A 22,314-nucleotide genomic window follows, 5' to 3' on the forward strand; every position below is an offset into this window, starting at 1 on the left:
GTTTTTATTAAATACCAAAAGAATCAAGACGAGAGAACCTGTTACTTAGTCGTCTGAACACTTCTTTCAATATTTAAAGCCAGAGGAGGTATCTCTTGGTACAATTCCCTGGAAAATCTTCAAAGAAAGTAAAAAATCTACTTTTAAAAAAATTTTAAAGGCGCCAAAGGTAAGAATTTTTAAAACCCAAATGACGTAATAAAAGGAATTCAAGTTTGAGTTTTGAGTTATTTGGTCTCCTAAAGCTCGGAGACAGATGAGGTGGCTCGTTTGTAACTTTTCAAAAAATTCTGAAAACGTATTAAAGCATGTTTTTATGATATAAAAGTAGCAAAGACAAGATAAAAAATGCTGTTTGGTCACCTGAACACTTAGCGACAAAGGAAGTAGCTCTCGTTGCAGTTTCCAAGAATTTTAAAAATAAAGCAGATTCTGTTCCAGAAATGCAACAAGAGTTAGGTGGATATTTAATCAACTAACTCTTCCTCGATCGTTTGAAGTCAGGGATGAGGGCTTTTATTACAAGTTTTTCGAAAATAAGAAAAAAAATATGAGAATGTTCTTTTTATTTTTTGATTACTTTACGAAGTTTAATGGTTTAAAGAAAATAATGACAGTTAAAGAATTGAGAGAAGCTCTCTTTTGTTCGGTCAACTAGACACTTCTTCTTTTGCTCTTATTAATTTCTGTCAGCGCATCCGTTACGGATGGCGCCACCGTCGCCCAACTCACCCACATCTGACCGCATTTGCATTAAATTTAATTACTCCGAATTTAACGACCCCATCCCGAGCCGACCAACGACGTTTTTACTACCTCGGAATTATTATCATTGCCAGACGCTCCAGCAGGTGTCCGCAACCTTGTATCCGCCATCTTTTACACAAACGTCAAATTGCAGACTCCTCGAGATCGACACGTGGCACCACGACCGCAAGTTCGACGTCATCTCTTGCCTCAACCTGATCGACCGGTGCGACACCCCAAACCAACTCCTGACCCAGATCAGGACCACCCTGGAGCCCGACGGGGTGGTGCTCCTGGCGGTGGTCCTCCCCTTCTCGGCGTACGTCGAGTCAGGTGGGTTCGCCGCCCCTTTCGTCTTGATCTAGGAAGGTTTTGCAGGGTCGCGGGACCACAAACCGACCGAGGTGCTGCCGATAGTGGGCTCCTGTTTTGAGGAACAAGTGAAGAGCGTGGTGGAGGACGTGTTGACTCCTGCGGGATTCGAGGTGGTGTCCTGGACCAGGGTCCCGTATCTGTGCGAGGGGGACCTGCAGCAGTCCTACTATTGGTTGGACGATGTGGTTTTTGTCCTGAAGGCGGCGAACTGATCACGAAGGACGAGACTGGAGTACAGGGGGGCAGCGACTCACCTGTATACTAACCGAGATCACTTTTCCCAATCTGTTCAGAGAAGCGACTGAATTTTTTAAATACTCTAAGTGAAGGAGTTGTAATTACAGGGTGACCGTCAAAAGTGCAAAAATCGATTTTTTGCAGTCCCTTTTCAAATTTCCCGCCATGTCACTTTTGACACTCAAATTATACCTACAATATTTTTTAAAATATAGTCACCACATAAGAACAAGAGTTTTTATTTATTCATTAAATTAAGCACGTACTCATTTATTCACACTTTACGTGAATTAATTTTATTTTAATTATGTATGAAGGTCTGAACGTGTCAGTTCTTGCTGCAAGACCCACAACAGATAAAATATGCAAATTTATTACCCTAATTTTGTTTTTGATAACGTCACCTTGTAATTCAACGTTTTTGAATCACCTGTATTTTACAGTGGCGTGCGGACATATCAAACAAATCCCGTTTTATTTTTACAACGCTACTCACACTGCTACTGTCAACTTAAGTCGCCAACTGTCAAATTTCAGCCAATCAGACGCACACAAGACTAGAAAGTCTACTCAGCAATCTAGACAATACAGTCCGGTATACTACATATCTGTTGCCAACATAAATGTCAATTATTTTTTTTATTCAACTTCTAAAAATAACTATACTATTTACATTGTTGTAGAGAATCTTTTCTGGTGACATTTACAAACAATAAATTTCACTTCTCACTTATTGTTTTATTCCTTATCAGAATCTATAAATGTCTGGTTGCGCAATTAATTCCCCGTCCATTGTCACAATGGATAATTTTTCATGAAACAGAGATAAGTGGCAATAAAGGAATACTTTATTAACTCATCTCACGGCCTTTTGCAAACAGTACTTGTATTATAATTTTTCAAAAGTGTTATACCGCATCATTGTTAGGTACTTAAGCGGATAAATAAAAACGTCACGGCGGCCTGGATGCCGTGCCTGTGAATACACACATAATGAAACTTGAGCGGAATCAAACACGGTAATGCCAGATATCAACTTGAAAAGACACAAATAATGGAATAAGATAAGCTGAACAAACTCTTGGAAAGCATTTAAATGTCAAGGTACCGGGGTCATCGGTCTAGTACAGGAGAGTGGATTCGGAAAGTGACAATGCCAACTCAGGGGTCTACGATTTTCGAGAGCGTGACCACGGTACTGCCCCAAGTGTCCAAAATGATCCCGAGCATCTCGTTCTCGTGGTACGACTACATCCTCTTTTGCACCATGCTGGGCCTGAGCGCCATGATCGGCATCTACTTCGGTTGTTTCGGTACCAAACAGAACTCAGCAAACGAGTACCTGATGGGCAACAAGAAAATGAAAGTGTTTCCGATCTCGGTGTCGCTGGTCGCCAGGTGAGTACCACCAGCGCTTGTCCCCCTGCTTCACCCGACGTTCCAGCCACATCTCGGGACTCACCCTTCTGGCAGTACCGGCGGATGTGTACAGGTTCGGTGCCGCCTATTGGCTCTTCGTCCCGGCAGTGGTTCCGGTTGTCTTGTTCACCATCTACATCTACCTCCCGGTTTTCTGCAAGCTGCAGGTCACGAGTACTTACGAGTACCTGGAGCGACGGTTCGACAAAACCAACAGGCTCTTCGCGTCGTTTTTGTTCACTTTGGGCCTCTTCTTGTACTTGCCGATCGTGATCTACATCCCGGGGTTGGCGCTGTCCGCCGCCACCGGGATCAACATCCATTACATCACTCCGGTGGTGTGCGGCGTTTGCATCTTTTACACCACTCTGGGGGGATTGAAAGCTGTGGTCTGGACCGATACTCTGCAATTTACCGTCACCACAGGCGCCGTGATCATTGTTACTGTGATAGGGATCAAGTCTGGTGGAGGAGTTGGTGAGATTTGGGCCAAAGCTCTGGAGGGACACCGTTTGGAGCTCTTTGAGTACGTCTCCCACAAATTCCTGCCCAATCCTGACAGGTTGTTCCAGTTTTGATCCAGACCCCACCAAGCGCGACACCTTCTGGACGGTATCCATCGGCTTCACTTTCGGCTGGCTCTCCATGTTCATTCACCAAAGCTGCGTCCAGAAGTTTCTCTCGGTGCCAACATTCCGCCAGACTAAAATGTGAGTTGCAGATTCCTGTATTACCTCCTTGATTGTTTTTTTCCAGTACTGTCGTCTATTTTACTATTGGCATCACTGTGATCGCGTCGTTCAGCATCTTCATTGGCCTGATGATGTACTCGAGATACGCCCACTGCGACCCTTTTACCACCGGAGTGGTGCAAAAGAGCGACCAACTCCTCCCTTACTTCGTACTGGACGTTGCTTCGCACGTTCCAGGCTTGTCTGGACTCTTCATTGCTGGGATTTTTTGCGCCGCTCTTAGCACACTGTCAGCCAGTCTCAACTGTCTAGCCGGGACCATGTACGAAGACTTCGTCTTGAAGGTCACCGGCCCCATAAACAGCGACAAGCGAGCCGCGCTTGTTTTACGAGTGTTGGTGGTGATTATCGGGGTGGTTTGCACCCTTCTGGTATTCGTAGTGGAGCGACTGGGAGGACTTCTACCCTTAGCAATAAGTCTAGGCGCGGTTACAGCTGGCCCCCTCTTGGGGATGTTCACTCTTGGGGTCGTCATCCCAAAAGCATCTTGCAGAGTACGTCGATCTGACTTAACTTAACGCAAACCTCCAACTCTTTGATTCCAGGGAACTTTTTACGGATCCATAATGGGACTGGTGTTCGTAAGCTGGGTTGTTACCATGGCTCAGTACTACAAAGCCCAAGGACTGATGGTCAACGTGCCTAAACCCATCTCCGTTGACAGTTGTCCGGCGAATGTCACCACAGTGGCGCCCTCGCTCACCACACTTGACATCTTCAACGTGACTCAATCTACTGGTGACCCTGAACAATTCAAACCCTTCTTCCTGTTCAGGATTTCGCACTATTACTACACTCCTTTGGGTACCATGGTGACCATCTTCTGTGGCATCCTCCTCAGTTGCGTCCTTCGCAATGACGACCCTCCCGTAGATCGAGACTTACTGAGTCCCATCATCTACGGCCTGCTTGACGAGAAAGTCCCAGATGAGAAGAGCAAAGAGTACTACCGATTGGACAAAGCACTTCATCTTGTCACCACGAACTGGGAAAAAGACGACTGTGCCAAGATTAAGACTTAACTTTTGTGTAAACTTGCGACGTATTTATGGAGAGAATAAACTGTATTTTATTAATTACGAAGTGGTTTTTCATTTGTTCTGAGCTCCATCTGTGTTTAATTTGAACGAGACATGCTAGTCATTCTCTTACGATGAGTAAACAGTCGAGATAAGCCCAATAAATCTTCGGCCAGTACATAAATGGTACCAACTGGGTCGCGTCAGTAGTCGACTTGCAATACCAGAATGACTTCCACACTTATGGAGTCTGTGACGACTCTTTTGCCCCAAGCGGGTGAAGCCATCTCACAAGTGTCTTTCTCGTGGTACGACTACATCCTCTTTTGTGTGATGCTGAGTTTGAGTGCTTTCATCGGTATCTACTTTGGCTGTTTCGGTACCAAACAGTCCTCAGCGAACGAGTACCTGATGGGCGACAAGAAAATGAAAGTCTTTCCGATTTCCGTGTCTCTAATCGCAAGGTAAGTACCGCCGGTGGTGATCCACCAAGTGACGCTCATTTTGTAGCCACGTTTCTGGGATCACTCTCCTCGCCATTCCCGCTGACATCTATCGATACGGCGCCAGCTTCTGGCTCATAGTCCCGGCGTTGGTCGTCATATCCGCCTGCACAATCTTCGTCTATCTTCCAGTTTTCCACAAGTTGCAAGTCACCAGTACGTACGAGTACCTGGAGCGCAGATTCGACAGCACAAATCGAGTGTTCGCGTCGTTTTTGTTCACTCTGGGCCTCTTCTTGTACTTGCCGATCATCATTTATCTACCAGCCTTGGCGTTTTCCACCGCCACCGGACTCAACATCCATTACATCACTCCGGTGGTGTGCGGCGTCTGCATCTTTTACACCACTTTGGGGGGGTTGAAAGCTGTGGTTTGGACCGACACGCTGCAGTTTACCATCACCACAGGTGCCCTCTTCGTCGTTACCGTGATAGGAATCAGATCGGCCGGAGGTGTCGGAGCGATTTGGAACAAAGCTCTGGAAGGAGACCGTTTGGATATCTTTGAGTAAGTGTCTCTTCTGCGTTTGGCAAATTCTCACAAAGTCTTCCAGTTTTGATCCAGACCCCACCAAACGCGACACCTTCTGGATTGTGATCGTCGGTACTTCAGTCTACTGGCTCTCCATGGCGGGGATCCACCAAAGCTGCGTCCAAAAGTACCTTTCCGTGCCTACTTTGAACCAGTCGCGACTGTAACGCGCCCCTCTTGTAACACACATAACCTCACTTTTCGTTTTCAGAACCGTTGTCTACTTCGCTGTCGGTCTCATGATCGTAACATCTTGTAGCGTCTTTATTGGTCTCACTATGTACGCCAGATACGCCGATTGTGACCCTTTCACTACAGGAGCAGTCAAGAAAAACGACCAACTCCTTCCCTACTTCATCATGGACGTAGCGTCGCACATTCCAGGCCTTTCCGGCCTCTTCATTGCTGGAATTTTCTGCGCCGCTCTGAGCACATCATCAGCTTTTCTCAACTGCGTAGCTGGGACACTGTACGAAGACTTCGTCTTAAAAGTCACCGGCCCCATAGATGATGACAAGCGAGCGGCGTACATTTTGAAGTTTTTGGTATGCATTGTGGGGGTACTCTGTACCCTTCTGGTTTTCATAGTAGAGCGATTAGGAGGCATTTTACCCTTAGCCGTCAGTTTAAGCGGAGTCACTGCAGGACCTTTGCTAGGAATGTTTACTCTTGGCATTCTTTTTCCAAAAGCAACAAGCAAAGTGAGTCATCAAGTCTTGATTAAATCCACCTCTAATTTTTATTGTTCTAGGGTGTTCTATATGGGTCCATTATCGGAATGTTGTTTTCAAGCTGGATCATATTGATGACTCAGTACTACAAAGCTCAAGGAATACTCGTGGACGTGGCTAGACCCACCTCAGTTCAAGGTTGTTTGGTTAATAGGACGACACCAGCGCCCCTTATGACCACCATAACCTCAATAACAAATATAACATATTCACATGAATTTGGACAGGAAGACTTTGAAGAACCAGAAAAATACACACCCTTCATTTTGTTTAGGATCTCATTTTATTATTACACCCCCGTGGCTTTTCTTGTAACCATCGTAGCTGGATTACTGATCAGTTATACTCTGGGTAGTGATGATCCTCCCGTGCATCGTGATTTGCTCAGTCCAGTCATTCACTTTATGCTTTCTGATGATCACCAAGAGCAGAAGACCAAAGAGTATTACAGTGTGGACAAGGCTCTACATCTTGTCACCACGAATATGGAAAAAGACGACTGTGACAAGATTAAGACTTAACTTGTTTTTGTGTAAACTTGCGACGTGAATAAATTATATTTTATTAATTACGAAGTAGTTTTTTCATTTGTTCTGAGTTCTATCCGTGTTTAATCTGAACGAGAGGTGCCAGTCATTGTCTTATAATGAGCAAACAGCCGAGATAAGCTGAATAAATGTTCGACAAGTATTTAAATGATACGAATTGGGTCGCGTCATTAGTCGACTGTCAATACCATAATGACTTCCACACTTATGAAATCTGTGACGACTGTTTTGCCCCAAGCGGGTGAAACCATCTCTCAGGTGTCTTTCTCGTGGTACGACTACAGTCTCTTTTGCGTGATGCTGAGTTTGAGTGCTTTCATCGGTATCTACTTTGGCTGTTTCGGCACCAAACAGTCCTCAGCGAACGAGTACCTGATGGGCGACAAGAAAATGAAAATCTTTCCGATTTCCGTGTCTCTGATCGCAAGGTAAGTACCACCGGTACTGATCCACCAAATGACTCTCATTTTGTAGCCACGTTTCTGGTGTCACTCTTTTGGCCATTCCCGCTGACATCTATCGATTCGGAGCCGGCTTCTGGCTCATGGTCCCGATACTAGTCATCATGTCTGCCGTCATAATCTACGTCTACCTTCCAGTTTTCTACAAGTTGCAAATCACCAGTACTTACGAGTACCTGGAGCGACGATTCGACAGCACAAATCGAGTGTTCGCGTCGTTTTTGTTCACTCTGGGCCTCTTCTTGTACTTGCCGATCATCATTTATCTACCAGCCCTGGCGCTTTCCGCAGCCACCGGACTCAACATCCATTACATCACTCCGGTGGTGTGCGGCGTCTGCATCTTTTACACCACTTTGGGGGGGTTGAAAGCTGTGGTCTGGACCGACACCCTTCAGTTTACGATCACCACAGGTGCCCTCTTCACTGTCACCGTGATAGGAATCAGATCGGCTGGAGGTGTTGGAGCGATTTGGAACAAAGCTCTGGAAGGGGACCGTTTGGATATCTTTGAGTAAGTGTCTTTCCTGTTTTTGGCAAATTCTCACAGACTCTTCCAGTTTTGATCCAGACCCTACCAGACGCGACACCTTCTGGATTGTGCTCGTCGGTACTTCGGTCTTCTGGCTCTCCATGGCGGGGATCCACCAAAGCTGCGTCCAAAAGTACCTTTCCGTGCCTACTTTTAACCAGTCGCGACTGTAACTCTTCACTCTTGTAACAAACATAACCTCACTTTTGTCTTTCAGAACCGTTGTCTTCTTCACTATCGGTCTCATGATCGTAACATCTTGTAGTGTCTTCATCGGTCTCACGATGTACGCCAGATACGCCGATTGTGACCCTTTCACCACAGGAGCAGTCAAGAAAAACGACCAACTCCTTCCCTACTTCATTATGGATGTAGCGTCGCATATTCCAGGCCTTTCCGGACTTTTCATTGCTGGAATTTTCTGCGCCGCTCTGAGCACATTATCAGCTTGTCTCAACTGCGTAGCTGGGACAATGTACGAGGACTTCGTCTTAAAAGTCACCGGTCCGATAGATGACGACAAGCGAGCGGCGTACATTTTAAAGCTTTTGGTAGTCATTGTGGGGGTACTCTGTACCCTTCTGGTCTTCGTAGTAGAACGACTAGGAGGTATTTTACCTTTAGTCGTCAGTTTGGGAGGACTCACTTCAGGACCTTTGCTAGGAATGTTCACCCTTGGTATTCTTTTTCCAAAAGCAACAAGCAAAGTGAGTCATCAAGTCTTAATTAAATTCACCTCTAGTTTTTATTGTTCTAGGGTGTTCTATATGGGTCCATTATCGGAATGTTGTTTGCAAGCTGGATCGTAGTGATGGCTCAGTACTACAAAGCTCAAGGACTACTCGTGGACGTGGCTAGACCCATCTCAGTTCAAGGTTGTTTGGTTAATAGGACGACACCAGTGCCCCCTATGACCAGTTTTAACACAATAATCTCAATGACCAATATAACGTATTCACAAGAATTCGGACAGGGAGAGTTTGAAGAACCAGAAAAATTCAAACCCTTCTTTTTGTTTAGGATCTCATTTTATTATTACGCCCCACTGGCTTGTCTCGTAACCATCGTAGCTGGATTATTGATCAGTTACACTCTGGGTAGCGATGATCCTCCCGTACAGCGTGATTTACTCAGTCCAGTCATTCACTTTATGCTTTCTGATGATCATCAAGATCAGAAAACCAAAGATTATTACAGTCTGGACAAGGCTCTACATCTTGTGGCCACAAATTCCGACAAAGAGAAGAATCCTATGTCCATAAATAGTTAAATCGACTGCACTATTAATGTACCTGATAAAATCTTGAGTGAGAGAGCTTATATAATAAATTGCAAAAGATCCAATAAAAGGTAAACTGACTAAACACTTTTTAATCCTTTGGGAAGCCTAGTGTTAAATTTAATATGAAGAATTTACGAGTGTCCCTAATAAAATATTTTATCTTGTATTTAACAAGACAGTTTTACAGCATTGTGTAATTATGTGTTTAAATTAAATATATTTATAACGGTATTATTTATTTTGTTGTGGTTTTTATTGCAATGTTGTAAATTTGAATTGTTAATAATGTTTGCGACGCCACTGTGTATTATTGACACACGGGTTGCCAACGTAACTCCCGTATTATCAACATTCCCCAAAAAAGTGAGGTTATGTTGTGTAACGAGTAAGGTTATATTTACGTTTTACGTTTGGGTTATTATCGAAAAACGAGAATAATGGAAAACGACGAAAACTTGCACCGCTTGGAGGGCATCACCGACCAGAAAGGCGGCTTGATCGTGAAGAAAAAAACCCCAACTTTCAAGGTACCGCAACCTTCTCTCTTGGGGCTCGACAGACTCGCCGCCGCCAAACGCAAAGAAAAAGAAGAGGCCGCGCGCAAAATGTCCTTCACGATGGACGACGACGACAGCACTGACGATTCCAGCGCTTCTGTCAAAGAAAAACAGCCAAAAGACAGCCGCAAGTTCAGAGCCCCACACTCCGAAACGCCCACTTACACGGGCGGGATCAGCGAGGAGGCTCGCGAGCGACTGATCGAGCGCCTCAACTCGAATAAAAACAAAGAAAAGGGGGTGTACGCGACGACTAAAGACAGACATCGAAGCGGCGACTCGAAGCATCACGACAGAGACAGAGATCGCCACCACGAGTCGAGTTCGCGGCGCTCGAAGACGCCGAGATTCCGCGACGAGCCCAAAACCCCGAATCTGGGGGCGCGGGACGAAATCGCGAAGAGCTCGTGGGACGACGACGATGATTTTGGTCCGTCGAGAAAATCGTCGTGGGATTTTCCGACCCCCTCGAGTTACAAAGGGGGCGGCGGCGACTGGTCCGAGCGGAGCACCAAGTCGAGGAGACACGAAGAGTCCAGACGGTCCAAAGAGAGCAAACGGCGGAAGTATGAAGACGAGAGCGCGAGGTTCACACCGGCGCATCGATACAACGCTTGGGCGAAGGACAGGAGGCGGAGCGGGGCGACCCCCGGGAAAGAGGGAGGCATCAAATGGGACGACACCGTGGACAGGGAGATGTGGGAGGAGGAGCAGAAGAGGATCGACAGGGAGTGGTACAATATGGACGAGGGCTACGACGACGGCAACAACCCGTTCTCGAGCGTGAGCGAAGAGTACACCAAGAAGAAGGAAGAACAGTTGGAGCAGAGGAAGAAGAAGAGGTTGTCGGCGCAACAGCGACAAATCAACAAAGACAACGAGTTGTGGGAGAGGAACAGGATGCTGACCTCGGGCGCGGTGCATTCCATAGACTTCAGCGAGGACTACGACGAAGAGTCCATCGACAGGGTACACCTGTTGGTGCACAACATAGTACCACCGTTTCTCGATGGCCGGATTGTTTTCACCAAACAACCGGAACCGGTGATTCCGGTTCGGTACGACTCCACTCCGGTACTTTTGAACGCTACTAATTGTACCGTCTTTCAGAGATCCCACTTCGGACATGGCGATCGTCTCAAGGAAGGGGTCGCACCTGGTGAGGGTCTACCGCGAGCAGAAGGAACGGAAGAAGGCGCAGAAGAAACACTGGGAGCTGAGCGGCACCAAAATCGGTACTCCCTTCACTTGTAACAGGTTTTGACCAATGCTAATTCGAGCGATGCGTAGGTAACATAATGGGGATCAAGAAGAAGGAGGACGAAGAGGACAAGAGGTTCAACAAGGACGACGACACTGCCGACTACAAGACCGACCAGAAGTTCGCCGAGCACATGAAGTCCTCAGAGGCTTCGAGCGATTTCGCCAGGAAGAAGACCATCCTCGAGCAGAGACGCTACTTGCCGGTGTTCGCAGTGCGTCAAGAATTACTCAACGTTATCAGGGAAAATTCCGTCGTAATTATTGTCGGTAAGACAGATTTTTACAATCTGTCACCAGTGATTAATTAACTTTTGATTTCCGTGGATATTGTAAAGTTAATTAACTGGCGACGATTGTCACACTTATCTTATCGCGCAATTTGTATAAAAAAATAACAGAAAAGTAATTTTTAGATAAGTCGGATTATCTTATGCAGATGAGTTAGGTGCGCAGTTGGTATTGACGTAAACTTCAATTTTTAAATTTCAAGGTCCGTTGGTTTGCGAATTCGCAATGAAGGTGTTTAATCACTGGTTTTTACCAGAAAACAAACAGACTGAGGAGATGATGCGGATGCTAAGAAGAGATAAGGAGTTGGGCGAGAAAAACAAGCTACAAATAGATTTCTATGTTTAGGGTTTTATTGGGATTGTAAAAATTGTGACCTTGATCGAGACGATTTGCTGATTTATCGTGTCTAATTTTATTTGAGAATTAATTTTTCATTGAGGAGAGCGCAACAGAATGTTTTTTTCCTCTTGTTACATCTATTTAAAGATATTGGCTAATAGTGTGATTCTAAAACTACTCGTACACCCTCCAACGACTGACTAATGGAACACTTAAATAAATAATGAATCAGTGTTAATTAAGAATTGACCGTTGCATTCCAGTGGCGCCGCTGCGGCGACGTATATGCCATACATGATACCCGGGCGCCGCTGCAGCGACAGGGAATCTTGTTTGAGTCAGAGGGCGCTATTGCCATGTCTATCACGGTTTGAAAAACAGAAAAGTTTTTTGTGGAGCAGAATTGAGACAATGTAACAAGAAACTGTTGCGTATATGGAAAAAATGTAATGTAATGGTTTTGGTACGACGTGACGCTGTCTGAAATGATTGCCAAAAGAATTGTAAGAGTAATGCAACAGGTGTGAAAGTCATCAAACGACTTAAGTTGAACAAGGCTTCAATGTGGATTAGTCTGATTTACTTGACCAAACAAGTCAAGGATCCACATGCGAGATTATTTCTGCAAATATGCAAATACCGCACAATGGAAATTTTTTACGTTTAGTTTTATATTTACTAAAAATAATGCAAAGCAGATAAACCAAAGAAATTGAAAAAATCAAAGTTACAACATCTTATCGAAAGATTACAAGAGTCACTAAGGTTACAAAATTGGATTTACTTATTTTCAGTGACCGCGAAATTTCGTTTTTCGATTATTAATTTATTAATAGACCTTCGGAGGGCAGACCAGCCAGTGGCGTGCTGCAGCTAGAGTCAAGGATTGCATCGTTTTAACAACATATTAATACGTAATACTCAATATTCGTCGTTTTGTAGTTGGTGTGTCACGTGGGGAAATCTAATCTAAAAGTGGGACAAATATCAAAAACGTCAAATTTTGGAAGCACGAATTGAGAAGTTTTTTTTATATAAAGAGTGTGTTGAAATTACAACACAACAAAAATAATTATTTTCTCAGTTGTTTTTTCCCAGCACTTCACTAAAGCCAGCTCGAAGAAAGAACAAAATAATTTGAAACAACAAATCTTCGAGTTTTCATGGCCCTGATTAACTTTTCCCGAATATTTTGTATTCTCGATAAAAAAGTAATCAAACATTGCACAATCATTTCTACAAATCTGTTGCACATTGCTCGAAACGTTTTTCCCACACTCATTAAAATTCATTTGTTATACGTCTGGTATTTACGTTTTTGTGATACACTCTCATTACAGGGAAACAAAAACAAAAGAATTACAGTCGCTAATTCATCAATGAATCTGTTTAATTTGGTTAATCACAGTTTATTGTTTTTTTTGTTTTTTCCCCCTTCGTGTTGTTTATTTGTTCGCAGTCCATTATTGTTTTATATTATCTTTATCAATAATATGTTTATTTTGACTAGTGTGAAAATAATTCTGTTTATCGCATTAATCACACAAAACCAAATCTACATACGATATTATTTCAAAAACATTTTTCCGGTATTGAGTAAAACGTTTTAAATGAACGCAAACCCTGTTCTTCGCATTTCGATGGAAGTGATGACATTGTACTAGAAAAATTAGATAAATCGTTTATCATCACTTGAAAGTGATTAGGTTTTTGAAAACATCCAACGCGAGAAAGCGATTACAATTTATCAAGATCTGTCCTTTTCAATGTACATCGATTTACTTTGCCGAAAATATAATACACGAGAAAACTGTTACAAGGAAGATATTTTATCGACAGTTTTTAAAAATAAAACCAAGCAACCAATAAACAAGAAATAAATCATATTATGAATGTTAAATATGAACCAACAACACTCACTGACGCATGTGTTGTATAATCTTGATAAAAACTGGACCGATTTGAATATAAAAAGCTTTGTCCTCAAGTATTGGTCAAATTTTGGCGCTTATCCTTGAGCCTGGGTCGCCTTCTCGACAGTCATTGTTTATTTTCACTCCATTTAATTATTGTCGATGTTTATTGACACGTCCACTACAAATATTGTTTACTCTCCATTCACAACAATTTTTTCTCTACTGATTTGTTTAATTTTTTTTCAATTTCTAGGGGAGACCGGAAGCGGCAAGACCACCCAACTGACCCAGTACCTGCACGAGGACGGGTACAGCAAGTACGGCATGATCGGGTGCACCCAGCCCAGGAGGGTGGCGGCGATGTCGGTGGCGAAGCGCGTCAGCGACGAGATGGGGACCCAGTTAGGTAATATTTTGTAAAAATTCTTCGCCCCGCACTGACGAGTCGAACCACAGGTGACGAAGTCGGCTACGCCATACGTTTCGAGGACTGCACTTCCGAAAACACGGTGATCAAGTACATGACGGACGGTATTCTGCTGAGGGAGAGTCTCAGGGAGCCCGACTTGGACCACTACAGCGCGGTCATTATGGACGAGGCCCACGAGAGGTCGCTCAGCACCGACGTGCTCTTCGGTTTGCTCAGAGAGGTAAAGTGTGTGCATTCAACGTCAGTTTATTACGGTCACGGGACCACTAAGATTTACATATAAAAAAATAAGTCAACGCTATTATGTCAATATAAAAGAAATAAATAACAGTCTTAAGTCGTAATACTAAATTAACAGGAAACGATACTATCTAATGTACATCATTTAGCCGTCAGGCTTCGGATTTTTAGGAAGAACGTTCCGGTGTTCCATCGCAGCTGGTCGGTGATCTGCAATTAAAAAAAAATTGATAAAGCTTTGCATCGGACGGTCTCTCGTGTGTGCTGTTTATCACGACAGTAATTGGGTGATGTGGCGCCGAAAATTATCTTTGTTATCACGAGCGAGACTATTTTTTTCGCACGTAAATTCCTTATCTCGGTACTTGCAGCACGAGAATAGTATAAGTCACAATAATGTGAACCGTTGATTTTGGATACAAAATGAGTCAAGGGGGAATAGAACAATTGGGAAACTTTGTTGTGCAAATTTTCGTAAGCAAACCTCGCAACTGGGTTATCCGCCACACACCAGAAACTGATTGATCGGTCGATAATTACAAAATGCCACTCGAAAGCCGAAATCACAACTTTATTCAACGATTCGACGACTTGTAATGGATAAAACACGATTTTTGTAGTTTTTGGAAATTTTTGACGGCGAAATGACAGTTCAGAAACGTCACTGTGACGTGAGCCACAGCCTACTCGGCGTCCGTTTCGGTTTGATGTTTTCGCAACATTTTCGTCGGGACCGGGGGCGAAAACTCAAGGCACTTTCCCCAGGAAGTTCCCAATTTTCGATAATTACAAAATGCTACTCGAAAACCGAAATCACAACTTTGTTCAACGATTCGACGACTTGGAATGGATAAAACACGATTTTTGTCGTTTTTGGAAATTTTTGACGGCGAAATGACAGCTCAAAAACTTCACCGCGACGTGACAGCCACAGCCTACTCCGCGTTCGTTTCGGTTCGACGTTTTCGCAAAAATGGCATTTTCGTCGGGACCGGGGGCGAAAACTCCAAGAAACTTTCCACAGGAAGTTCCCAATTTAAAATGTTAATGCGCGTTGAGTCATCTCGTCATAAAAAGAAATTTTTGAATTGCGATCAGCGATGCCAAGCAGTGGTGCCAACTTAGGCACGTGCGATTCGACAAATGTCAAAAGTGACAACGAATTTGTCACAATCGAAGAATGTCGTTTTTACTATTTTTTAGATCTGCGGGAGCGCAAGCAACGGGAACAATTCTTGTCGGACGTGATAGAATGGGCGTACGACTCTATCGTTTGTTTACCGACGACGAAATTAACATAATTAGCCTAACCTAGAGTATTGTTTTGCGTCGTTTGGGACGAGTTTTTTGGCAGCCTTGAGACACGTCACGTATTGCACATTGTTGACTTGCTAATTAATGAATTGTTGGTGCGAAGGATTGACTCACGGGGGAAATACTCGATGCACCGGAGTTCAACCGGATCAGGTGTAATCGTGCCTTATCGAAATCCCGACGAGATCTAATCAATCCTGTTGCAACGTCACGTTTCTGCAAACTAACCTTCCTCATCCGGACGTTGGTGGCGACAGGTCCGTACCGACAATAGTAGGCGAAGTGTTCGGTGTTGTGCCACTTCCTCTTGGAGCCCTCCGCCGCCACGATCTGGTTCCTGACGACGTCCTCGCCGAGGGGCGTCTCCGTCTTGTCGCATTTGTTGTTGATCCTGACGCAGGTGCCGTCGGGCCAGAACTCGACCAGCTTGCACGGCAGCACCTTGAACTTGCCCTTGCTCTCGGTGACGGTGTAGATGGTGACATACTCCGGGTTCTTGCTCTTTTCTGCAAGTCGGCGGTGAAGCGAGAGCGACCTTCCGAGCGCAGTACTCACCGTATCCGGGGGCCCAGATCACGACCCCGTACCTGGAGACCTCCCCCTGCTTCTGCTCGATGATGAATCCGGACTCGACCACCGCGCAGAAGATGTTCATCTCGGCGTGCGTGAACCACTTGGACTCGCGCAGTTTCTGTCCGACGACGAAGCTGCCGGAGCGCTTGACGTTCTCCTGGACGCGCATCTGGCACATGGCCAGGGTGCTGTTGTTCTTGGGCAGCGAGTTCGGGGAGCGCTCCCGCTTCTGCTGCTGCCGGTTGATGTGGATGTTGGCGAGCGTTTCTGTCATCATGTTCGACACGTTAGGTGCGATCGCGGCTACTGATCTGTTTGCGGCGATTGTTTGGTATACAAAAGCGCGTCTTATCAGACGAGATAGCGGATCGGTGTAAATATCGCCACGCGATTCGCGGCGCGCGGATGCGTATAGGGTATAGGTCAGCGCGACGCAAGCTCTTCCACGGCGGCCGACACTTCAATGAGACGGACGCGATGGGCCAGCTTTAAAATAGAAAAAGTCGCGATCGCGATCGCCCAATCAACAGCGGGACCGGGCGCCTATACAGTTAATTATACACGTTATTATTGTTTTTAAAAATATAACGACTACTGTTATCGCACATTGTCGAGGCGGTTGTGCATTTTCCGAAAGAAACGAAACGCGCTCCGCGCGGATTATCAAGAGAGGTCGGATCGGGACGATAAGGCGACGGAGAGAGAGAAAAACGTTTTGTTGTGTTCTCTTATGTTCGCGGCTCACGAATGTTTCCCAAGCGGAAACGTTCTTGTTTTTACCGATTTTTTATTGTTTTAGAGCCGCGCTTAACAGTTGACATTTCGTAAAATAGATAATGTAATAAACAAATTGCCAAGGTCGACTGCGTATGCAGTTTTTTGTTGTTATCGTTTGATGCGATAACGCGTAAACGCCTTATCTTTTATAACAAGTGCTTTGAGAACCATCAAAATACATTTATTTTTTTCCTGATTATATCATATCTAGTCGAAGGATAAATAAACAGTCGAGTACTGCGACTTGGAGGTTTTCTTTGATTCGTTTGGGGTTTTTATCGGACAGGAAAATTGACAAAATCTGTTCTATGCGTTGGAAATGGAAAAAATTGTCTAATTTTAGCGTTCCACGCGAGGTCAGGCTATTGTTAACGTCGGCAATTAATTCAAGCGACAAATATTTTGACACTTTAAAGAGGACTTGGGGAATATAAAAACAATCCTTTTTTTTTTCTTCGGGTTTTTTTTAATCTTTCAAAATCCAGGTGTTTCATTGTCCCATGGATGGGAAATACGGGGAAAAAGATCCAGCGGGAAAAACAGGAAGATCTGGAATGCGGGATACGGGAAAGAAGCAGGGAGATCCGGAATGGCGACCTAGGGAGATTTGGTAGAGAAAGAAGAAATCAGGCAGAGATCTATGAAGATGCGGGAAAGAAACGGCCAGAGAGGGGGGGGGGGAGAGATACAAGGAAATCCGGAACATTAAGCAAACAAACCTTGTAAATAATGACCGAGTGTGAATCAAATAATTTTATCCCCTGAAGGCGCCTTTTTGAGTTTTTGAAAAAATTTTCAGTTACAAAGAACAAAGAGGCTAAAGTCCATTCAAAAATCAAAAAACCACCAACGTCGCATTTTCCTCGATAATTACTATCGGCAACGCTGTTTAGTGTAAAATTTGGTGAGACTTGTAATTTTGAGGTTAAGTGTTTATTAAATGTCTTGTTTATAATAATAATATAATAAGAATCAATAAATAAATGAAACGTGCTGCTAATAAAACAGTATGAACGGAATTCAAAGCAATTTAATTTTATTTTCAATCAAATAAATGTCATAATTTATAGTTACCAACATAGTATGAAAAAATATCTACCTAGGGTTTTTTAAATTTTACCAATCTAAAGCAACAGGTAGTGGTTTTTTGATTTTTGAATGGACTTTAGGACTGTGCGCACGTGGCAAACCCTTGAGATATTGAAAAATAAAACTCACTTCAAAAATTCTCAGTTTACTTAATAGATTGCGTGCAAGCAGAGCAATTTGAGCGAGACAATGTGCAATAAATATTTGTAGAGATAATATTATATTGAAATTAAAAAAAAAAAGGTGTTTTTCTGCTTTTTACGCTTTTATTTGTGTCGTAACCGTTACCTTTTTTATAGCTGAAAAAATAATTAATGTTTTTGTGTATTAAAATCCAAAAACTTAACGCTCCAATGACGCTCTGTGTACCGAGTTTAACCACAAACAACTTGGAAAAACATTTACTTTAAGAAAAAATTGTTTATGACAAATACGTTTTATTTAAATTTTTCGAAAACAGAATTTCCCTTGACCGGACAACGTCGCATTAAATCGTTATTATCACCGTTGTGATATCAATATACACATAGTACTGATCTACTAATAGGAATACACACAAATATGTCACTCTGTTTGTAAACTGAAATATCTTTTGTGCACACACAAAACCAGAAAAAACTGACGATCAGTGGGTAAAAGAATCTGACAGAAAAACAATACACAAACGAGTGCACCAACATGCTAATTTTTACTTCTGGTTTTTTGTCTCGTGTCAAAAACAGTTCGGCTCAAATTACAGGGTTGCGGAAAAGTACAATGGGTGCACGTCACTGTTCGCCGAAGCGTGCATAAACGGACAGTCATCGCCCTGGGACGCCACTGCGTTTTCAAAAATAAATCCCGAACTTTGGAAAATGGTGTTTTATTTTGCTAACAATAAATAATCGTGGGCGAAAACAACGGAAGTCGAGTAGTGGTATCCGCGTTTGCGTCAAAAATTCTTCGATAACAGTCAAAAGCGATCGTCACTTGTCTTAATTAATTTTATTGGCGCCGTTATAGCATTGTTTTATTAGCAGCGTGCCTTTCTGATAACTTTTTAATTTATTGAAGACAAAAAGCAAAGTTTATTGTTGTTAGTGAATACGAAAAACAAAGTTTATTGACTTGGAGAGTATCAGCGTGGACCGCAATGTTTTTGTTATATTACGCCACGTAACGAGAAAAAACGACATGGGTGACCCACTTACCCTCCATATCGTAAACAATTGTTGATTATTTTTGTCGCAACGCACTCTACTACATTCGGACTCGCTCTTTCAAGCACTGAAACGTTGCCACCGGCGAAGAACTTTCTTCGAGAACGTTCGCAACAATCGAGCGCGCGGTTTTCACTTATCTGTGAAACAGGCGGGCCCCGCCAGAGGGCGCCCCAAAACAAGAACTCTACAAGAGCTTGACCACCTCCGTTACTGGATTTTGCATTTTTTTCACTTGTTGGCAGATTGTGGCCCGGAGACACGACCTCAAGCTGATCGTCACCTCGGCAACGATGGACTCGAGCAAGTTCTCGATGTTCTTCGGCAACGTCCCCACCTTCACCATCCCCGGACGGACCTTCCCGGTCGAGATCCTCTTCAGCAAGAACCCGGTGGAGGACTACGTGGACGCCGCCGTCAAGCAGGCGCTGCAGATCCACCTCCAACCCCCGTCCGGCGACATTCTCATCTTCATGCCGGGCCAGGAGGACATCGAGGTGACCTGCGAGGTATAGCGTCACTGTGGGCGTCCCTATAAAACTGCACCAGTAACGGAAAGGTCTTTTAGGTGTTGACGGAGCGCTTGACCGAGATCGAGAATGCTCCGGAGCTGTCCATTCTGCCGATATATTCGCAACTGCCGTCAGATCTGCAAGCCAAGATCTTCCAGAGGTCGCCGGAAGGGATCAGGAAGTGCGTGGTGGCGACGAACATTGCGGAGACGTCGCTCACCGTCGACGGGATCATTTTCGTCATCGATTCGGGGTACTGCAAGTTGAAAGTGTACAATCCCAGGATCGGCATGGATGCTCTCCAGGTGAAAAAATCAAGATTTTTTTGAAGCAATTCAATGACACTTCAGCTTCTTCAGTAGCATTTCTTGTGCAACTCACGGCAGAGTCAAAAGATTATTGGGATTATCGCGATTCGAAATTCATACCTACCGCGCATGTAGAAAAACTTGCACAGCACAGCTGGATTGTGTAATTTGCGCAGGGTCAGGTTCTGAAATCCCCACACTTGTCCGCCATTGCTTGTCACCTGTCAACAGACGTCGTATTAGTTTCAGATGTCGCCACTGTACTTTGCTGTCAAATTTAAAATACGCGCCAAAATTTTTACCCGATGACGATCTTTTAACAAAAATAGATTTTTTTTTGTTATTGCCCTTTATTTATTTTCTGTTTCATTTTTTAGATCTATCCGATCAGTCAAGCGAATGCGAATCAGCGCTCTGGAAGGGCTGGTCGTACAGGACCGGGCCAGGCCTTCAGGTTGTACACCGAAAGACAGTACAAAGAGGAGCTCCTCGTCACGACTGTACCTGAAATTCAGAGGACCAACTTAGCGAATACTGTACTGCTTCTAAAATCCCTAGGAGTGCAAGATTTACTCCAGTTTCACTTCATGGACCCGCCACCCCAAGTACTATTCAAACAATGTCGAAACAATTTTTTTATGTGATTGTCTTCCAGGACAACATTTTGAATTCTTTGTACCAACTGTGGATTCTGGGGGCGCTGGACCACACCGGCGTCCTGACAAAATTGGGGCGACAAATGGCCGAGTTCCCTCTGGACCCGCCCCAGTGTCAGATGCTGATAGTGTCGAGTCAGATGGGTTGCACTGCCGAAATACTAATCATAGGTTGGTACCACTGTTGTGTCGACAGTATCTAATCTAGTTTCTTTCTAGTGTCGATGTTGTCAGTACCTTCGATTTTCTATCGGCCGAAAGGTCGCGAAGAGGAGGCCGACGGCGTCAGAGAAAAATTCCAAGTCCCGGAGAGCGACCACCTCACATATCTGAACGTCTACAATCAGTGGAAGCAAAACAAGTACTCGTCGCACTGGTGCAACGAGCATTTCATACACATCAAGGCCATGAGGAAGGTGCGCGAGGTCAGGCAACAACTCAAGGACATCTTAGTCCAACAGAAACTGGAGATAAAGTCGTGCGGGACCGATTGGGACATTGTGCGGAAGTGTATTTGTTCAGGTGAGTCGTTAGTAATTTTTTTTGTGTTGGTAGTAATGGGGAAAATTTGTAGCGTATTTCCACCAAGCCGCAAGATTGAAAGGTATTGGAGAGTACGTGAACTGTCGTACCGGCATGCCGTGTCATTTGCACCCCACGTCCGCCCTCTTCGGCTTGGGCAACACCCCCGACTACGTAGTCTACCACGAGCTGGTGATGACCGCGCGCGAATACATGCAGTGTGTCACTTCGGTAGACGGTCATTGGTTGGCCGAACTGGGACCGATGTTTTTCTCTCTGAAAGAGACCGGTAAAAGCGGTCGCGCCAAGAAGAAGCAAGCCGCCGAGCACCTCCAGGAGATGGAGAACCAGATGCAGGTGGCGCAGGAGGAGATGCGGGCGAGGAAAGAAGCGGCGGAGAAGCGCGAAGCGGCAATGAACAAGGGACAGGAGATTATTTCGGCTGGGGCCACGCCTCGGCGGACCCCGGCCCGGTTCGGCTTGTAAACCCAGTAAACGTGTAAAATGTTTTTATTTTGATATAAAATGGTTTAGTATTGCTTGTCGGGTACTTGTTGACAACCTGTCGAACATTTCCAAAAACACATAGAGAGGAAGTCGAGGAAGTGGTTGAGGATGGACGGCTCGATTCGGGTGCGGTTGTTGATCCTATCTGAAACAGGCGGCTAGGTTTTGAGGCGGGGCTGCGGGGTCGGTTACATTTCGAGCCGTTGCGCCGCTTGCAGTAGATGTCTTCGATCGGGCCGTCCAGACTCGACACCGAAGACAACTCGCTCAGGATGCTGTTGTTGTCGAAGTTCACGTCCAGAGAGTTGCAGCTGGAACTATTGTTGAGCGTTTCCGCCGAGACGGACACGGCAGTGACTTCTGCAACCAGTGAGATTTGACTGGATTGGGGCTTGCGGGTTTTACCTTGGAATTTGTCATCGTCGGGCTCAGGCCACGGGAGCATGTCGCTCTTCATAAAAGTGATCTCGATGCCTTCTTCGTGACATTTGGATTTTTTTGTTCGTATATTCATTTAGAAAGGACTGTTTTGATTGATAGAGATTTGCTGACAATTTTGAATTTGACGCTTTTGCTGGTTTTGTGGATTCCTGCGTTATCGACAGTGATGTTCGCGGTTTGGCTTCGAAGTTGTTCAAGATTTCCAAAAGAAATTTGAAAACTGGCAGACAATAAGGAAACGG

The 22,314-nt window shown here is 44.5% G+C and overlaps 7 protein-coding genes across 10 annotated transcripts in view; 5 read left to right on the top strand and 2 right to left on the bottom strand.

Moving 5' to 3' along the window:
• Window positions 1-2,088, top strand: part of LOC138139130 (protein-L-histidine N-pros-methyltransferase) — a 65,432-nt gene extending 63,344 nt beyond the window's left edge. For both annotated transcript variants that reach the window (XM_069059308.1, XM_069059317.1), the window contains exons 4-5: window positions 902-1,080; window positions 1,126-2,088. In XM_069059308.1, coding sequence (XP_068915409.1) covers window positions 902-1,080; window positions 1,126-1,334 — 388 coding nt within the window. In that variant the 3' untranslated portion in view covers window positions 1,335-2,088. The remainder of the gene's footprint in view (window positions 1-901; window positions 1,081-1,125) is intronic.
• A 148-nt stretch (window positions 2,089-2,236) lies between these two features.
• On the top strand, window positions 2,237-4,609 carry LOC138139080 (sodium-coupled monocarboxylate transporter 2-like). The gene is made up of 5 exons (XM_069059244.1): window positions 2,237-2,757; window positions 2,804-3,304; window positions 3,351-3,488; window positions 3,535-4,024; window positions 4,076-4,609. Exons 1-5 carry the CDS (start codon window positions 2,456-2,458, stop codon window positions 4,550-4,552), a joined length of 1,908 nt encoding a protein of 635 aa, XP_068915345.1. The 5' UTR covers window positions 2,237-2,455; the 3' UTR covers window positions 4,553-4,609.
• A 152-nt stretch (window positions 4,610-4,761) lies between these two features.
• On the top strand, window positions 4,762-6,886 carry LOC138139096 (sodium-coupled monocarboxylate transporter 1-like). The gene is made up of 5 exons (XM_069059270.1): window positions 4,762-5,013; window positions 5,060-5,560; window positions 5,607-5,747; window positions 5,796-6,285; window positions 6,336-6,886. Exons 1-5 carry the CDS (start codon window positions 4,778-4,780, stop codon window positions 6,834-6,836), a joined length of 1,869 nt encoding a protein of 622 aa, XP_068915371.1. The 5' UTR covers window positions 4,762-4,777; the 3' UTR covers window positions 6,837-6,886.
• Window positions 6,887-6,993: 107 nt separating this feature from the next.
• Window positions 6,994-9,372, top strand: LOC138139089 (sodium-coupled monocarboxylate transporter 1-like). The gene is made up of 5 exons (XM_069059257.1): window positions 6,994-7,291; window positions 7,338-7,838; window positions 7,885-8,025; window positions 8,074-8,563; window positions 8,614-9,372. Exons 1-5 carry the CDS (start codon window positions 7,056-7,058, stop codon window positions 9,124-9,126), a joined length of 1,881 nt encoding a protein of 626 aa, XP_068915358.1. The 5' UTR covers window positions 6,994-7,055; the 3' UTR covers window positions 9,127-9,372.
• Window positions 9,373-9,479: 107 nt separating this feature from the next.
• Window positions 9,480-21,665, top strand: Prp16 (ATP-dependent RNA helicase l(1)G0007). The gene is made up of 11 exons (XM_069059235.1): window positions 9,480-10,753; window positions 10,806-10,930; window positions 10,986-11,225; window positions 13,758-13,910; window positions 13,961-14,154; window positions 19,372-19,635; window positions 19,695-19,943; window positions 20,324-20,551; window positions 20,602-20,773; window positions 20,822-21,124; window positions 21,177-21,665. The coding sequence occupies exons 1-11, from the start codon at window positions 9,576-9,578 to the stop codon at window positions 21,608-21,610; spliced, it is 3,540 nt and encodes a 1,179-aa protein (XP_068915336.1). The 5' UTR covers window positions 9,480-9,575; the 3' UTR covers window positions 21,611-21,665.
• l(1)G0469 (lethal (1) G0469) lies at window positions 14,165-19,252 on the bottom strand. 2 transcript variants are annotated; one of them, XM_069059338.1, is made up of 4 exons: window positions 19,118-19,252; window positions 16,044-16,328; window positions 15,717-15,994; window positions 14,165-14,384 (listed from the first exon to the last, which is right to left on the bottom strand). In XM_069059338.1, exons 1-4 carry the CDS (start codon window positions 19,122-19,124, stop codon window positions 14,316-14,318), a joined length of 639 nt encoding a protein of 212 aa, XP_068915439.1. In that variant the 5' UTR covers window positions 19,125-19,252; the 3' UTR covers window positions 14,165-14,315. The 2 variants fall into 2 exon arrangements, with proteins under 2 accessions (XP_068915439.1, XP_068915430.1); XM_069059329.1 differs by lacking the exon at window positions 19,118-19,252 and having other exon boundaries at window positions 16,044-17,302.
• On the bottom strand, window positions 21,619-22,210 carry LOC138139156 (uncharacterized). Of its 2 annotated transcripts, XM_069059356.1 has the most exons (3): window positions 22,037-22,210; window positions 21,824-21,991; window positions 21,619-21,776 (listed from the first exon to the last, which is right to left on the bottom strand). In XM_069059356.1, exons 1-3 carry the CDS (start codon window positions 22,143-22,145, stop codon window positions 21,655-21,657), a joined length of 399 nt encoding a protein of 132 aa, XP_068915457.1. In that variant the 5' UTR covers window positions 22,146-22,210; the 3' UTR covers window positions 21,619-21,654. The 2 variants fall into 2 exon arrangements, with proteins under 2 accessions (XP_068915457.1, XP_068915451.1); XM_069059350.1 differs by having other exon boundaries at window positions 21,824-22,210.
• Between the last annotated feature and the right edge of the window lie 104 nt (window positions 22,211-22,314).

This window comes from Tenebrio molitor, chromosome 1 (assembly GCF_963966145.1).
Source record: "Tenebrio molitor chromosome 1, icTenMoli1.1, whole genome shotgun sequence".
NCBI classification, from domain to species: Eukaryota; Metazoa; Arthropoda; class Insecta; order Coleoptera; family Tenebrionidae; genus Tenebrio; species Tenebrio molitor.

Excerpts from the sequence above, each read along its gene's own strand:
- LOC138139080 (XM_069059244.1), top strand. The coding sequence starts at position 2,456 with ATGTCAAGGTACCGGGGTCATCGGTCTAGTACAGGAGAGTGGATTCGG. Across the intron at positions 3,489-3,534 it reads ACATTCCGCCAGACTAAAAT|TACTGTCGTCTATTTTACTA; the intron begins GTGAGTTGCAGA and ends GTTTTTTTCCAG. Across the intron at positions 4,025-4,075 it reads TCCCAAAAGCATCTTGCAGA|GGAACTTTTTACGGATCCAT; the intron begins GTACGTCGATCT and ends CTTTGATTCCAG.
- LOC138139096 (XM_069059270.1), top strand. The coding sequence starts at position 4,778 with ATGACTTCCACACTTATGGAGTCTGTGACGACTCTTTTGCCCCAAGCG. Across the intron at positions 5,561-5,606 it reads GACCGTTTGGATATCTTTGA|TTTTGATCCAGACCCCACCA; the intron begins GTAAGTGTCTCT and ends AAAGTCTTCCAG. Across the intron at positions 5,748-5,795 it reads ACTTTGAACCAGTCGCGACT|AACCGTTGTCTACTTCGCTG; the intron begins GTAACGCGCCCC and ends TTTCGTTTTCAG.
- LOC138139089 (XM_069059257.1), top strand. The coding sequence starts at position 7,056 with ATGACTTCCACACTTATGAAATCTGTGACGACTGTTTTGCCCCAAGCG. Across the intron at positions 7,292-7,337 it reads TCCGTGTCTCTGATCGCAAG|CCACGTTTCTGGTGTCACTC; the intron begins GTAAGTACCACC and ends CTCATTTTGTAG. Across the intron at positions 7,839-7,884 it reads GACCGTTTGGATATCTTTGA|TTTTGATCCAGACCCTACCA; the intron begins GTAAGTGTCTTT and ends AGACTCTTCCAG.
- Prp16 (XM_069059235.1), top strand. The coding sequence starts at position 9,576 with ATGGAAAACGACGAAAACTTGCACCGCTTGGAGGGCATCACCGACCAG. Across the intron at positions 10,754-10,805 it reads GAACCGGTGATTCCGGTTCG|AGATCCCACTTCGGACATGG; the intron begins GTACGACTCCAC and ends ACCGTCTTTCAG. Across the intron at positions 21,125-21,176 it reads GCGGAAGTGTATTTGTTCAG|CGTATTTCCACCAAGCCGCA; the intron begins GTGAGTCGTTAG and ends GAAAATTTGTAG.
- LOC138139156 (XM_069059350.1), bottom strand. The coding sequence starts at position 22,145 with ATGAATATACGAACAAAAAAATCCAAATGTCACGAAGAAGGCATCGAG. Across the intron at positions 21,777-21,823 it reads GCGGCGCAACGGCTCGAAAT|ATAGGATCAACAACCGCACC; the intron begins GTAACCGACCCC and ends CGCCTGTTTCAG.